General features: G+C 44.3%; 1 protein-coding gene across 1 annotated transcript in view; it reads left to right on the top strand.

Moving 5' to 3' along the window:
- Positions 1-17082, top strand: part of OBSCN (obscurin, cytoskeletal calmodulin and titin-interacting RhoGEF) — a 184195-nt gene that overhangs the window by 147529 nt on the left and 19584 nt on the right. The window contains exons 92-102 of the mRNA XM_032686197.1: positions 7294-7548; positions 9847-9970; positions 10319-10452; positions 10797-10909; positions 12558-12726; positions 13227-13308; positions 13750-13950; positions 14508-14568; positions 15818-15895; positions 16147-16319; positions 16885-16911. Coding sequence (XP_032542088.1) covers positions 7294-7548; positions 9847-9970; positions 10319-10452; positions 10797-10909; positions 12558-12726; positions 13227-13308; positions 13750-13950; positions 14508-14568; positions 15818-15895; positions 16147-16319; positions 16885-16911 — 1417 coding nt within the window. The remainder of the gene's footprint in view (positions 1-7293; positions 7549-9846; positions 9971-10318; positions 10453-10796; positions 10910-12557; positions 12727-13226; positions 13309-13749; positions 13951-14507; positions 14569-15817; positions 15896-16146; positions 16320-16884; positions 16912-17082) is intronic.

Raw genomic sequence — 17082 nt, 5'->3', positions numbered from 1 at the left:
ACTTTCTTTTCCTGGTCGTCTGCACATGTTAAGGGTTAATTCCCTTTTAATGCAACTGTTCTGCACGTGGAAATGCAGATCTCTGGCCTCAAAAGAGCTTTGATAAACAAAATAGAGACATGTTACATTTATTAAAAAAGAGAAAGCTGCTGACCCTACTGTAATAAAGGGCATTTAGCCATTGAGGTGGATAAATCCAGGATTTTAGCCAAGGATACTCAGGAAAAGGTTAAAGTATTTAAAATTTGGGGTGAAACTGCTCTGTGGGTCCAAAGTAGAACAGTAGATGGCCAACACAAGCACAGGAAGAACATTCTCAGCTGGACTTGCTCGTTGTGTGTTCGTGCACTCAAGGGGTTAATGGGGCTGGGGTTCACCTGGGGAAAAGGCACTGAGGTTTTCCCTGGATCAGAAAGGAGGTGGAGATGGGCATGTGGGTGTGTGAGTTGTGTGTATCCCCCTCCCAACATGACCTGCTTCACCAAAGGCTGGAATGCTCCCAAAACTAACCCCACTGCAGTGCCCCGAGCGACCACGGCATGTGCTGATGGAGTGTGGCTCCCAAAAAAGTCTCATCTTCCCGCCAACTCCATTCCAAACCTTTCTGTCATCAGAGAGGAAACCATAACCACTGTGGTGAAGAGCCCAAGACAAAGGGGAAGGGTTTCTCCTGCACGTTCTCCCTCGGGTCATTCTCCTTCCCGCTCCCCGAGGGCAGAGCCGACTCCGGAGCCGGTTTTTGTCTCCAAGATCAGGCAGCCCGTCCACAGGCACGACCAGGAGGCAGCACCCAAGTCTGCTGTGCCCAGGCTTTACGTCACAGAACCAGAGGACAGGCAAGGAGCAGCGGCGAGAGAGGTCGTAGAGAGCAAGGCGGAGGAGAAGAAGCCCAAGTGGGTCGAAGTGGAAGAAATAATTGAATTCAAGGTGAAAAAATCGCCAAAACCCACAAGGAAAAGAGGCTCTTCCCCAGTGAAACAAGAAAAAGATGAGTCAGGGGTGTTGACATTCACCTTTCCCAGCTCAAGGCCGAGGCGTTCCCCAGAAGATGATCCAAACACAAACAACTCCAACAATAAGTTGGTGGAACAGTCAAAATCTCTGCCCAGTGAGGGGCTCTCTGAAAGTGACATCCAGCCCCTGGTGTACACAACCGAGCAGGAAGGGCCTCAGGTCAGCAATGAAGACAGAAACTCCCCCTGTGGGCCCGAGCAACTAGGAAATGATTCATTCATGGATTGTGGAACCGAAGGAAAGAGCTTCCCGCAGGAAGCAAGTGCTGACTGTGGGTCAGACGCCGCCTGCCCCCTGCTCGCCTGCGTGGGGGAGCCTTTGGTCTTAAGTTTTGAGGCAGCTGCTGGAGACCAGCACGAACTCGTGTTCTCCCTGGAGAGTCCAGAGGTTAAGGAGGAGGTGGATGAGCCGGATGTGTCCTGGCCTGTGGATGAGGGGGTTGCTGAAGTGATGCAAGAGGACAACGAGGACGACACCGTCGTCATAGTCGACGAGCCCGAGGAGCCGCGGGCGGACGACATCAGCACCCGGGACTGCAAGATCTTAACCCACAACGGCAAAATCCTAACTCTGGAGGACCTCGAGGATTATGTCCCCCGGGAGGGCGAGACCTACAGGTGCGACGACCAGGCGCCTGCGGCGGAGCGGCCCTGCGAGATCTCGGTGCTCCAGACGGAGATCAACGAGCCGACCATCGGGAAGCCGGTGCTGCTGAACCTGGGCAGGCCCGTGGTGCCCGAGCCCAGGCAGAGGTTCTTCAGCCAGTACGAGGAGCACGTCCCCGGGGCCGTGTTCGTGTCGGCGTCCCGGGTGACCCCCTCCAACATCTCCTTCCGTGTGAGCGATTCCCGCCCGGCGGCGGCGGCTCCTCCGGGCCCTTCCTTCACGGTGAAACCCTCCTTCTGCACCGAAGTCCAGCGCTCGGCGGACAGCGGCCAGTCGAGCTTTAAAACTGAAGTTTCCACCAGAACCCTCAGCTACGGGACCGTGGGCGAGCCCGTCACCTTGCACATCAGCGCAGAAGACCTGTCCCAGAGCTGAGCCGGACGCGAGCATGATTTTTAACGCAAAAAAAAAGAGAAAGCCGCTTTTTGTATGAAAAAAACAATTAAAAAAAAAAATAAATAATCGAAGTCGTCGTAGGCGAGGGGGATAGGTGGCAAGGATTACAAGGGAATACCTTGGAGGAAAATACGTTTAAGTACCATATGGCGAGCTTTTCCAGTCTTAAAGGGAACAGTCTGTCAGAACAGTTTGTAGCTTTAAAGGCTTTGACCGAGGTGAACATATATCATTCCATAGTGGAGCAGTGATGGTGGGTTTAGGAAAAGCCTGATTCTTCTACCTATGACAGAAGTACGAGTGGAAAAGTGCGTTTTTGTCCATGAACTTAAAAATTGTTCCATGCGCCAATTCATGGTGTGGCAAGAAGGTGAAAAACAAGCTTTTCAGCATCTTTCAGCAGCCCAGGATAGGAGGATTTTTTCCAGCTAAAGTGTCTCCTGTCACTGTGTGGGCCCAAAGGTCATGAAGCTTCACATTGCTTTGACTCTGCTCTACACTTTTGACACCACTTAGCTCTACCAAAATTTCTTCATAAACCTTTCAACACACACAGTCTGGTTACGTTAGTCTAAACTCCTGTCACGGAATTAAATATATAGTAAATATTACATTTATTAGGGATGCAAAGGGCTGCTCAGGCCTTTTGGTTGACATCCCAGTTGTACTAAAGTCAGTGGTGAAAATCCCACTGTCATGAGGAAACGAGTTTTGTTTTTCTGCTTTAAGTGAAAAAGACTATTTTTTTTAAATGACTGATATTTCCAAATCCACTTCCTAGTTGTCTAATAATGTAGGTTTCATTATTCTGCATTCTAGTGAAGTGGATTTATATAGCATTTATATACCATATATTTTAAAATATAATTTACTTTATGTGCACTTAAAGGTTAAAGTGCTGCACAAAATGATTTCTGCATCTGCAATCAAACACTAACAACGTGTAGAGAATCACAAATGTGGTCTTAAATGAACCATAAATGTGGTCTTTGCCAATAAATATTACTGGACTAGTATTTGGTCTCCTGCACATGCCAGTGGTGAAACATTCCTGCTAACAGATGGATGGATGATGTATCCTATACGTGGTGAGAGGAATTTACCACTGAGCTACTGCAAAGTAGCAGGAGCACAAAAATATATTTAAAAAATAAAAAAAAAAAAAAAGAGAGAAGGAGAAAAGAGAGCTTTACCATAAATGTTTGGTTGAAAAATAGACCTGTTCAAAATGTATTGAGCTGCCAGTTGGAGTTGCATCATGTTACTGTAACCCGGAACGCTGGGATGTCTTGTAGAGGGATTGCTTTCTGTGGAGTTCCTCTGGAGCTCTGCAGTGGGAATGCAGGTGGAGGGGAAGGCTGAGATGCACTGAGCCCATTCCTGTTGGCTTCCCCCAAAAGGGATGTTGCACAGACCTTCAACAAGCTGCTCAGCCCTGGAAAGAAACGAGCTCACAGGCCCAACCTTGGTGCCAGTTGAAGTCAGATGGAGTTTGTCATTGATCTCAGCAGGACCTGTGGCTGACAGAGGGGTAGGGTAAAAAATCCCCACACTTTGTTCTAGCTGAGCTCTCTGCAAGTGTTGCAACAGGAAATGTTTTCCCTTTGGAGGTGTAGGGAAACCAGAAATCCTCGGGCACTGCCGGATTTCCGAGCAGCCTGAGGAGGGAGGATGGAGCGAGTTTCTGCCTTGGGAATGTGTGTGTGGTATTGTCTCAGTGTTTCCTGGCCAGGTAATATTGAGGAGCTTGTTCTGGAGTCTTGGTGAAATAGTCCAGCTGACAGGGACTGAATTCACAAGAGGTGCTTGCAGAAAAGAACACGTTATTTTTTTTCCCTTCCGTGGCTGCACCTTGATCATGTGCTGACTAAAATGAACACAGTGATTTCACAGCCTTTCACTCTCTGCATCCAGACAGGATGTTGTGTGGAATATAACGTGCACTACCTTCATGATATAGGATGCTTTTCCAGGGGTTATGTGTGGTGAAGGAAATCAAGCTTCCTTTATGGTACTCTCCCGTTTTTTTATAACATCTCCTTGGTTTATACTGTTTGTTTTATAATCAGCAATACAATGGATATATATATTAGTGCTTTTTTCATATATTGCACTGTACATTGGAAAGTAACAGACACACAATGGGGAAATACTTTCAAAACTGGAAATATTTCTTTTATATTGGGCCTGATTCTGATCTCAGTTATTCCAGTATCAATCTAGAAAAATTCCACTGAAGGAAGTGGGTTTCATTCAGATTTACAAAGATACTGCTGAGAAAAGAATTTGCCCTGTGATAAGCTTTTAAAATATGATATTCATTCAAAAGTTAATGAAGATGTGTAAAGGAATGTGGAGGTTTCCTCCTGTTGTGGTTGATGCTCAGGTTTTTCTAAAGACACTCTAAGGCTGCAGTTCAAATGGTCATAGAAGAAATAATTATGCTTTGATTCATTAGCTCAAAGCAATTAACATCTGTTTACATTTTCTTTTGAAATTTAAGCAACAGAGAATCAATTTTTAAAATTGATTTTTAATTCTGGAATTTTTAAAATCCTATGCAGGGCTCTGTTCAAAAAGTGAAAGATTTATGAAAAGTTCATTACATATGCCTTCAAAATATTTTCCTAGAGGTTAAAAATTATGCTTGTAAGTGATTAAACTCTGTAGATAACTAATGAGATGTGTAGGGATTTATTTCTTGTAGATGAAAACATACAGCTGTATGAAAGATTTTAATACAGTGGATGTTTTACTAAAATTCCTGCAGGTAAATGGGTATTAATGAAGTGGAAACTTCAGTTTGCTTGAGGTACAAAAAGAAAAAAAAACAACACACACACCAAAAAAAAAAATCCAGTGCAAGATACGCTGTTAAATGCTGAGTTTATATCAATAAATGTCTTGCATCAGCTGTCACTGAACTCCTTGGGTTTCTGTGTTCTTTGTTATGGCATTTGATATTCCATCAGCTCATCCTCTTCTCCCCCTGACTTCAGCAGGAGCTGAATCATGGCCCAAGAACAATAATTCAGTTGGGCTCTGGCTGCTTTTTTACAGAAAGTTTCAGAACTGTTGAAGTGGAAGGATCTGTTCTTAGGGATATTTCCAGCTCAGGCCTATGAGTCAATAATCTTGAACGATGTTCATCCTCTTGGGTCCTTCTCTAAGACTGAACTGGAACTTCAAAATGCTTGTCAGTCTTGGACACAATTCCCTGGCTGTGGGCTGAAGGAGATGTGGGGTGGAAAGGTTCAAGGGTGGGATTTTAGAACTGGGAATTTTTGTCCATCACGGGTGTGTCATCACTGTGGTGTTGGTTCCATGTACCTTGGTGGATACTGAAGTTCCTCAGGTCAGCAGCTTGAATCAGTGTCCTAAAGAAGGAAGAAGGTGCTGTAACATCCCTAAACAGCTGTGAAAGTGGTGGTTTTAGCAGTATGGAGGAGACCTGTGATTATATATAACCTCTATATCTCTATCTGTATTTCCTCACTGAGAGATCCTGAGTGTTTCATACCTTTCCAAAGAGATTCCTTGTTGGCAGCTGCCCAGCTCACAGGTCAGCACCAGTTGGCAGCAATCACAACAGGAACACCAGGGAATCGAAATATTTCTCTAGGAAAATACTTAAAATATTCCACCCATCCCAGTGCTGACGAACACTGAGGGTCAGTCTGGGGCACCGAGTGAGCAAAACTTGCTTTTCCCATCAAAAAATTAGGAAAATAAATATTTCATAACGACTATGACCATTGAAAACAAAAAAAAAGCGATGTGTCTTCAAAGGGAGCTGATCCAAACTTGACCTATCATGAGAATCTACTTCCTTAAGGGTGGGAAAGGAGCAGAATCTAAACAGCTACAGGATGTGCTCACATGTCAATGACATTAAACAGGTCAGAGATCTTTGTTCCAAGTGCTCTTATTTTTTCTTGAACCATGCAATGGTTTGAGTTTTCTCTCTTGCTTAGTGAGCAATCACATCATGAACATGACGATTTCTCTTTATCTGATATGTGTTTTGCCTGCCTTGATGGTTACTTGAGGGCTTCCCTAAACATCATCTCTCCCTTTTTTGTACCTCTTCAAGATCTGTGGAAGGTTTATTGGGCAGTAAATTGATGAGATGAACTCCTGAGCTCCTATAATCCCATTCTAGAGTAGCTGCTTCTACCATCACTGGGTGGGGGTGAAACCATGGTATTTGTCTCCTGGGTGGCCATTCTGCAAAAACTTATGCTTTGAAAGTCCATTTTTCGGTGTTTAAAGCTTCTGTCTTCTCTCTGCCTTCAAGACAGTGAGTTTCTTGAGGCAGGAGTTAGCTCTTCCTCTGTATGATGCTCTCCTCTGCACCACTCCTGGACATGACTGTACAGACCAGACGACTTCGCTTCTGGGGTATCTTGCAAAGGCATAGCTGTGAACAGACTTAAAGGTCTCAGGTACCTCCTGCAGCAAAGCCCAGCAAAAATATCCAGAAATGGTAAAGTAGGACAAACACGTCACCCAGGAGCAAAGAACGGCTTTTGTGCCTCAGAAAAACCTTCCCTTCTTTCTCCTGCCCTTCTCCAGAGCCAATGATGACACTGGTGCCTTTTCCCTCCTTCTTCCCTGTGAGGACAACATCCTCCTGGCACGTAGGATCTGTATCAGTGCAATGAGTTCAGGTCATTGGTCTTAACCAGTGATTAGTTGCTCCCCCAGAGGGTGGTTGGCACTGACCAGGCTCCCCAGGGCAGTGGGCACGGCCCCAAGGCTGACAGAGCTAAGGGAGTGTTTGGAAAACGCTGCCAGTGACAGGGTGGGATTGTTGGGATTGTCCTGTCCAGGGCCAGGAGTTAGACTTTGATGATCCTTGTGGGTCCCTTCCAGCTCAGGATATTCTATGATTAATAGAGGTATTTTTGACCAGGCAACGTAGGGTTGAGCCGGGAGATGAATCCTTTGTTCCACTGCCTGGGGAGACCCCACATGTGCACACAGTGTGGCACAGTGTCCTCAGCCTGGGGGAACACCTCTTTCCAAAGCACGTTGTGCCAACCTTCTTATTCCAAGTCTCAGCCACATTCCCTCTTGCTGGAATAAGCATTTCCACATCAGCTGTCTGCTCTAGGAGAGTCAAACGACACAATTGCAAAGATTCCCATGGGTTGGGCGGTGCTGCTATTTTTCTTTTTGCCCTTGAGAGAGAAAAGCTGTTGTTCTTGCCTGTAGGAATGACTCCCCTACAGCCAAGGATGGAGACTTCTGTCCAGGCCTCGCTCCAACGCGCTGACAAGGAGATCAAGACAGCCCTGAGGACACTCATGGACTCGGCGTCGATGCTGGTGACTCTTCCCCTGGGCATGAGAGGAGAAGGTGGCCTTGGCCTTCCTGGGTCTGTTCCTCCAGACCTCTCAGAAACATCAGCTGGGCCCCCTGTGCTGGTTCATGAAGTCAGCACCCAAACCCAGGCTCCTGGAGGCCATGGTAGGTTGGGCATGGATCTGGGAGATGTCCCGTGGGAGTCAAGAGAGAGAGAAACACTGAACATGCCAGCAAAGATAGTTTTTACCTCATTTTTCTGTTTCAATGTGTTTTGAGCAGACGAAGATTAAGAGAGGACATTCAGACCCCAAGAAAAGTGGGCGTGTGGGTTGGGGTTAGGTTGGATATAAGAATGGGGCAGATCTTTCAGGAAACAGGAGATGTTTGAAAACCATGTCTGAAGCAGAGTTTGATTCATCACCTGCCCAAGATGGAGGGAATGGGAACATGAGATCCCTCCTTTACATTTATAGAAGTTATTTGGGGTTTGGTTTGGTGGGGTGGGTGAGGGCAGTTGCTTTAGTTTTTGCCATAAACAAGCTGGAAATGTGTTTAACACCCCTGGATCCTCTGTCAGAAGTTTTACAGGATGTTCAGTGCATCAAGTTCAGCTGAATTTCACTGACCCTGGAGCCTTGACAGACTTCTTAGCAGCTCCCGTGTGACTAAACCCAGTGATGTGTGTGACTGTGTCTTGCCAAGATATTGTCTTTTGTTTTTCCATTGTTTTCAAAAAATCCCAAATGAGGGACAACCCTTCCACTCTTCCTTCAGCTTCTGCCATAACAACTTGTCTCAGCTGTCTCTGTGTCAAGCCAGAATAACTGTTCTGTCAAGTAACCCTCAGCCTCAGATCCAAATACTGTTTAAAAAATAAGATATTCTTGTTTAAAACTGAACAAGGATAAAAGCTGGTCAGGAATCAGACCCAAAATAACAGCATAAAAAATGACAGGGCTTTAAAACCTTTTTTTTTTTTTCTTTCTAGTAGGAAATCATCCTTGGCAATAATACCCTGGTGAAGCAGGATGCCTCAAAAATCTGAAGTAAAACGTCAACTAGTAGATTATTTCCTTAGTCATAACTACAGAGGAAATACAATAGTGAATGAGATGGTTTTGCAGGTCTTTCATTGAGCAAAATTAAATATTTTATGGGGAGTTATTTTAATCAGATGAAAACTTGACAACTGTCCCTATGATCACATGCTTTGACTAAAAAGAAGGCAAATATTTCAATTGTGATAAGAAAGCACAATCCCACTAACCTGTCAGCAATGTCTTGAATAACCACTTTTTCCATCCCCATAAAGCTGTTTTCTGTGATTTCTGTGTTTTCTGCTGCTTTTTTCCAAAACCATTCAGCACCAAACATCCATTAAATGCTCCCCAAAAAGGCCCTTCCTGCTGGAGGGAAGACCCCTCTTGATTTAACTTTTTCTCCAAAAATGGAAAAGGAGACGATGCACTTTATCCTATGGTGTAATTCCAATATCAGAAGACACTCGTGTACTTTTGGAATGGAAGATCAAATCAGGCTTTAAGGATATGTCTCATAAAATAATTAACTAAAAAAGTTGAAAAATACCTGAACTGCCATCAAGCTGCACCAAATTTTTGTTTCCTTGTTCCTATAAGCCCCAGATGCCAAACCTTGTTCTGGTGTAACTTAGAGCTCTATGAAGACATTTTCCAAGAACCCAGTGGAGGTGCAGCAATGCTGATGTTAAAATATCACCTGGTTCTCTTGTAAGAATGTGCCTCCATATTTTCTCCAGATTAATCATATCCCCACCCAGGACCTGCTTTGACCACCGCTTTTACATTGACATGTCATTACATTCATGTCACTGATGCTGTTTGTGATCACAGCAGTGAGTCAAGAGCTGTTCTCCTAACAAGGTTTAATTGAAATATTCACATGTACAAAGCTAATGTTGGGTTTCCCTGGATATATTTAGAAGATGTGTAGATGTGGCACCTGGGGGCATTGTTTAGTGCTGGCCTTGGCAGTGCTGGGTTAATGGTTGAACTCAGTGACCTAAAAGGTCTTTTCCAACCTAAACAGTTCTGTGATTCTATGATTTCATCACAGCCATGAGCTGGAACTCCAACACAGATAAATTATCTCCTATAAAGGATGGATGAACCCACAGTATCCTTCCAGTTGTCCTGTCCCTACAGACTGCCTTTCCCATCTCTGTCTGTGTGTGCTTCCTTACAGAAAAGTTAGTATTTCCCAGTCAGAAACGTGCCACCATTCAGTCTCTCTGATGTTCAACCCCTTTGCTTCATGTGGTCTTTGCAAAAGTGTCAAAATCTCCTCTGAGCTTCAGTGGCTGCACTCAGCTGGACTCGGTTCTAACTCCAGGCAGACTGGAGAAGGCCCCAGAGGCCTGCTCTGGGTTTCAGGTGTGCTGTCGTAGGTGACGTGTTTAACTTGCCCTGTTTCTGCTGCCAGACAAAGCACAGAGTCAGGTTTCAGCTGAAGAACCAAGTGTGCCAAAGCCCAGCCCTGGTCCTTCCCAGGAAGACACAGCTGCTGGAGACGGAAGCGCTCGGGAACGCACCGTTCCCATCGACAGGTAAATGCCATCCCAATAGATTGATATAACACATAGGGATTTCTAAGTGGGGCAGACTCTGCTGCAAGAAAATCAAGTTCTCTATTGTGGAGGAACCAGGTGATGACTTGAACAGATTCTTGTAGGTTTGCCATAAATTTTAGAATCCTGGTGGCACGTGCTTTGTCAAAGAAGGGTAGAAAAGATTGGAGAGAAATTCGTTCCCCCAAACCAAAATTCTTCTCATGTTAATTTTAAGTAAATAACTCTTTGTCTGCTGGTTAAACAGGTCCATGGCAGGGGAAATCCTGCACCTCTTGTCACTGTATGTGACAATATCTTGACCTTTTCTCTTGGGCTTCATGGCAGAACCTCACCAGAGGCAGGGGCAGGAGGCTGGTACAGGAGAGAAGGAGACGTGGTCTGGGATGTGCACAGTGAAGTTTATATTGAGACCACGGAAAGAACTCGTGTGTATAAGACCGAGGAGAAGACCCCAGCAAGTAAGAACACACCCTGTTTCCCTCTCCCACATTCCACAATTGCCACTGTCTTCTCTTTTGGTATCAACTCCCCATGACTGCTTTTTTTAACAATTCCATTTTTTCAAGGGGTAACTGTCGATTAAACAAAAAATAATAGGTAACCCTGAAGATAAGAAGCCTAAAAGTAATGCCAGTATAAAGAAACCCAAATATATTGCTGTGGTACCTCTTGATTTGACACTAAGCTGTTGTACCCTAAATGGCCCATCCTATAAACACCATTTGAGTAACTCCACCTACATCAGCACACTGGGGACGAAGTTATGGCATTGTGCATGGAGCAAACCCTTGTGTCCCACCAGGTCCTCCCTACATGCAAGTGACAATAGAGGATGTGCAGGTGAACTCTGGGGAACGTGCCAAATTTCAGGCAGTCATCGAGGGAACCCCTCCACCCACCGTGCTGTGGTTTAAGGTGAGTGCAGATTTTGGCTGACAGTGAGGACCACAGAAAGGACTCTAGTGCTGTATTTCCACAGGGAATGTCTTCTGCTCTTTCATCCCACACATCTTACACTGATTGTGGATCGTGTCTGTAGGGTTTGTGGAACCAGCTGCTCTCACTGGAACCACCATCTCTGTGTCTCACTCTGTGTTGTCTCCAGTGTCACTGGGGATCCTTTTTCAGACAGGGCAACCCAGATGGTTTTGGGGACCAAGATGAGCAGGAAAGGAAACTGGTTCCTGCCTGAGAGTCACTGAAATATGTGCTGTTGTTTGGGGATGGGGATGGGATTAGGAGTGGTTTATTCCAATTGTCAGCATGACTTCCAGGCTATGTATCTTTTCTGCAACTAATTGTTAAAGTGAGTGTGACCAAGGACAATGAATATCCCATAGAAAGGAAAGAGAAATAATTTATCATTCCTTAGAATATTGCTGCCATATCTTGTGATATTGCCAAAAGAAGCCCCAACTTGCTCTGTCAATCCTCATCTGGAAGGGGTTACAGAGGACATTGCTGCAACAGTATCAAACCATGGGCAAGCCATGGATTTATTAAATTATGCTTTGTGTCTTATTCTATATTCCTTCCCTATTAATTCTAATATCTGGTACTTTCTGGCTCCCACCAAGCACTGAGCTGGTGCTGCTGTGGAGTCATTTACTCTAAGTTAAAATTTGCTCCAGTTTAAAAAGGAACAGCTCTGAGACTGACATTTTATGTGTGGGAATAGGGTTCACTCCACCTATATTTTATTATATACATATATGTATATATCGTATTATATATATATTTATGTTGCATTTTACTGCTATAGGGACCTTTTACAAATGGTCACAATCTACCCTCTGTGTCACACACGCTCCCTCCTGTCCCTTTCTTCATAGCATTTAGGAATATATAGAATCACAGAATCTTTAAGGTTGGAAAAGACCTCCAGGGCCATCGATTCCAACCTTTGACCAAACACCACCATGTCAACTAAACCAGAGCAGTGAGTGCCACATCCAGTCCTTTCTTGGACACCTCCAGGGATGGGGACTCCACTACTTCCCTGGGTAGTCTGTTCCAGTGCTTAATCACCCTTTCTGTGGAGAAATTCCTCCTGATGTCCAACCTGAACCTGCCCCTGGAACAGCTTGATGCCATGTCCTCTTCTCCTGTCCCTCATTCCCTGGGAGCAGAGCCTGACCCCCACCTGGCTCCCCCCTCCTGTCAGGGCATTGTAGAGAGTGAGGAGGTCCCCCCTGAGCCTCCTTTTCTCCAGGCTGAGCCCCCCCAGCTCACTCAGATGCTCCTCATCAGACTTACAAACCCCACAAGTGCCAGCACAAGCTGGAGACCAGGCAGGAGCAAAGCAGCTGATCCTTGTGTTCCCTGCTCAGGAGTGGTGTGCTGGGAGAGCTGGGCAATCAACCACATGGCACTGGTGATCCCTCCCAAGCCTGCATTCCTATAAATGGGAGCACTAGGACATGGAGGATTCTTCAGCCAGCATTTTACTGGGGAGATTTGCTGACCTCAGCAGTCTGTGTTGTAGCTCTGTCCCTTGAAGAGCGGAAACATCTGTTTCCATCTTGGTTTTTCCCAGTGCTAAAATGTCATTTCCTTCTTTCAGGGCACTTCGTTGCTGACAGACAGTGACAGAGTCCACCAGGGGAAGGAAGGGACAACGTATTTCTTAGCAGTGGATGATGCTGCCTTGGAAGATGGTGGTGTTTATACCTGTGTTGCCAAAAATGCAGGCGGGGAGGTTTTGTGCAAAGCAGAGCTCGTTGTACGTGAAGGTAATGCCACTCCCTCGGCTGCAGGAGTTGCTTCCATAGCCATGGCAACGTGTAACCTGGTGGTGTTGTGCTCTGGTACCTGTATGGTATCAGCTCTCTATTCCTGTGTGCATTTATAGATTGCTAAAGACAGCGAGATCCAGTATAAAAGCAAATCACAGAATCCTGAAATGGTTTGGGTTGGAAGGGGCCTTAAAGACCACCTCATTCCAACCCCCTCCCATGGGCAGGGACACCTTTCACTATCCAAGGTTGCTCCAAGCCCTGTCCAACCTGGCCTTGAACACTTCCAGGAATGAGGCAGCCACAGCTTCTCTGGGCAACCCCAGAGTTCACATTGACAGGTTCTGTTATCAAGCAGCTCCACTTAATTCTCTGCAGAAGTTCAGAGAATCTCTGTTATTTTTCCTGCTTTAGATTTTCCTGTGATAACTCTGCACCCTATTAGCAAGGCATTGCTGTCTGACTATTAACCTTTATATTTTCCTTCGTTTCCAAAGCTAAGAAAGACCAAGAAGGAAAGAAAGTGGCCACCAGGAGAAAGCTCCATGCCCATTATGAGGTGAAGCAGGAAATTGGAAGGTAAACTAATTTTCCAGCTCTAGAGCATCACTGCCAGGGAATATCTAATTGCCCTTCTGAGCTGCTGAGGCAGAGGGGCCCCAGCTGTGGAAAAGTGGAAAAGTGGGAGGTCACCCATTGCAGGTGTGCTGGGAATGCTTTCCTGTGGTTTCTGACAGAGGATGGGACAGTCCATACAGCCCATAAGTGCAGGCATCAGCCTTTGTCAGCACCTGCATCACCTGAAACAGCTTTTCTCGTTATGTGGACACCTTGCTTCGCTTTGGAGGCAGCCAGGAGAGGGCAACAGCACCTCACGGACAGGAAAACGAGCTTTTCATGCCGGAGAATTTAAGCACTGGGCAGTGGGGAGCTGTCAAAGCCCAGGATGTGGAAAATTCTCTGCCTGCTGCTCTTCAAACCATGTCTGAGCAGGGCTTGTGTCCTTCGATTCCTGCACAGGGGCTGCTTCAGCTTCGTGAAACGGGTTGTGCACAAAGGGAACAGAGTGTCCTGTGCTGCCAAGTTCATCCCTCTGCGAAGCAAAACCAAGTCTCGAGCCCACCAAGAGAGGGACATTCTCGCCTCCCTGTCCCACGACAGAATTACTCGGCTCCTGGATGAGTTTGAAACGAGGAAAACACTGATTTTGGTTCTGGAGTTGTATCCTTTTTCTGTGCAGCTTGTCTGAGGAGGCTGGGGAAGTACTGGGTAGAGCCCGTTTATTAAATAAACTTATGAATTAACAATTTTTTGGTTTTGCCTGATATAAAAGGACATGCACAGCCCTTCTCTGCACTGTGGGGTGGCACAGCTCTGTGGGAGCTTCACTGCAGTACTGTTGAGTAAAATCATACTTAGTATATCCAAGAGTGAATGGGTTATTAAGCATCCAAACTCCGTTCTGAAACGTCTGGAAGTTAAGGACTCTTTTTTTTCTATGAGATCCAGTCTGAGTGAGCACCAGGAAAAGGCAGTGCAGAGCAGAAAACCCAGTAGCCAACAGGTAGATTTTAGCACAAGCAATACCAAAATCTACCAACCTGCAGGTTTTAGCTCCCGTTTGTAGGAGCACGGGTTTAGAGCAGCCCAAACTCTGCCAGAAGGGCACAGCAGTAGAGATTTTAATGATCATCACATTGCCTGAGACCACCTGGTGAATTCTGCTGCAAAAATGAGCTTTTACCTGCAGTTCTGCTCTCCCTTAATGCCCTTGTCAGATGCTCCAGTGAAGAGCTCCTGGACCGTTTGTTCAAGAAGAGTGTGGTCACCGAAGCTGAGGTAATTCCTCTTTCCTCACTTGAGAGCCCAGAGTTGGTTCCACCTGCATTTTCCTTATGGAGGAATGTCTTTCCTTGTGAGGAATGTCTTTGAAACCAGTGGCAACCTGTCAAAACACAATCAGCTCTTCAAATGTGTTCCCATCAACTTGCGTTGCTGAGTTGAGTTTCTCTGGGCAGTAACTAGAAGCAGGCAGTGGTTTTGACCACCAGGATTGCATTCAGCCTAAAAAATATTATTATATTTGCTCTGGTATTATCATTTCTTCGCTATCTGTCACCTGGAGCTCCTGCATCTTCGCTTGCTTAATACCAGTTTATCCCCTTGTAACTGAATTCTATCCACTCCCTTTCAGTCCCCAAAATAAAGGGATGAAATTACAGTTTCTAAAAGGTTCTTTTTTTATTTTTTAGATCCTTGGTGCTCAAAGTTCAAAATGTTCCATGTCTCCCATCTGGTAGCCAGGTGTCCCACGTTTATGGGGAAAAATGATTTTTCTTAGAATACTCAGAGGGAAACATCACAGAATCATAGAATGGTTTGGGCTGGGAGGGATCTTTAAGGATCACACGTCAACTGACACTATAAAATGGCAAAGGTAAAGGACTTCCAGAGCTGAATCTGGATGTAAATCCAGATATAAATGTTCACAGTCATAGTCTGATTGGATCTGCATATGGTCAACAAATAGGTTTACAACAGAGTTTTAAGATGTATTTGTGTTTTAAATGTGTTTGCCTGATTTAAACCAAGCCAGAGCTGAGTTTGTGTTATGACAGTTGATAAAGTTTGTCAAACTTGAGGATTTTTGTCTCTTTTATTTCTTTTAATTTGCAGCTTTGTAGGATTGTTTTGGTTTGGTTTTTTGTTTTTGTTTTGTTGTGGGTTTTTTTGTTTGTTTGTTTTAGTTTGTTTGTTTTTTGTTTTGGGTTTTTTGTGGGTTTTTTTTAATTATTATTTTTGGGTTTTTTTGTTCTTTTTTTAAAAAAAAGTAGGGACTTTTTCACATACAGAAAGTTCCACCAGGGCAAAGGGGTCACATACGAGGCACAGCTTCATTCCACAGGATGATGTTTGGTTCACATCTAATTCCAACTGCAAGAATAATAAAAGAAGACAATTCTACTTTTAAAAGTATTTCTGGTTCAATTTCTCCCTCTCTCATATGCTACAAATACTGGTGGAATCAGGGACCCTCCTATGTACTATGACTGTTTAATAATTTTTGAATAATTAATTTGATTCTTAGGTCAAATTGTATATCAAGCAACTTTTGGAAGGACTCAAATATCTTCACGACAACAACATCCTTCACTTGGACATCAAGGTAACGTGTAATGACAGGCTTTTCACAGCCTCTTCTTTGTCAGGGAATGGGCATTCTATGTTTGAATTATTTAGTTATTATTCAATTATTTTCTTACTTAAAATGGAAAATATTGCCTGCTTTAAAGTAAAGTTTCTCCTTTTATTTTACTTTATTATTTTATAATTTTATTTTATTTTGTTTTATTTTGTTTCATTTTATTTTGTTTTGTTTTACTTTATAATTTTATTGTATTTTCTTTTATTTTATAGCCACTGAATATCCTCATGGTTTACCCTGAGAGGGAAGACCTGAAGATCTGTGACTTTGGGTTTGCTCAGAAGATCACCCCCTTTGAGCCTCAGTACAGCAAATATGGCTCTCCAGAGTTTGTTGCCCCAGAAATTGTTTCTCTGTCGCCGGTGTCAAAAGCCACTGATATCTGGTAATATCTGCTCATCTCTCATCTTCCTAAAAAGCTTTTTCAGGCCCTTGATGGCCTGAATATCCATTTACTGTTAATAAGTAAATGGAGCAGTGATAATTACACAGGAAACTGGAAGTGAACCCTGAGAATCCAAAAGCCATCAGGGCCCTTTAAAGCTCCTTCTGCCTATTTTTTGTTTTTTTTTCCAGCCATAATTGAGCTCTGACAGCTCATTGATGCAAAGGAGCATCTTAGAGGAGATGATCTCTATTAGAGGCAGCAACAAGGGAGAATGATCCTAAAGAGCTTTCTAGAAAAGGCAAACAAACTCAAAAAAAAAAAATATTATTATGAGCATTTTCCTTTATCTGTGCTTTAAAATTGGAAGATGGCTCAAGAACAATTTTAAAAAATATTGAAGGGGGGAAAAAATACCTGAAGGGTGAAAAAAACTTTTGGGATTTATTTTGCTTGGAAAGGTGAGGAGAAGGGGGTGTCTAGTGGCAGGAAAAGAGGCTGTGTGCTTGAGAAGGATGGATAAACAGTGACAAACATCTGACATTTGTGCTCCCTTTCTCCTCAGGGCTGTTGGAGTCATCACGTATTTAAGGTAAACAAATCTTTCTTTTAAAGACTCATTTAATAATCCTTTGTCCATTAGAGCCCTCTAGTACTTTCAAGTGGGGGATTTGAGTGCAGCATTGAGTCTCTCTATGATAAGGACAATTTATTTTGTGTTTTCCTCCTTTCCTGGGTTCCCAGGGCTTTGGTTGTTGTCCCT

The sequence above is a fragment of the Chiroxiphia lanceolata genome, chromosome 1, assembly GCF_009829145.1.
Source record: "Chiroxiphia lanceolata isolate bChiLan1 chromosome 1, bChiLan1.pri, whole genome shotgun sequence".
NCBI lineage: Eukaryota > Metazoa > Chordata > Aves > Passeriformes > Pipridae > Chiroxiphia > Chiroxiphia lanceolata.
This window is presented reverse-complemented; position numbering and strand designations above follow the sequence as displayed.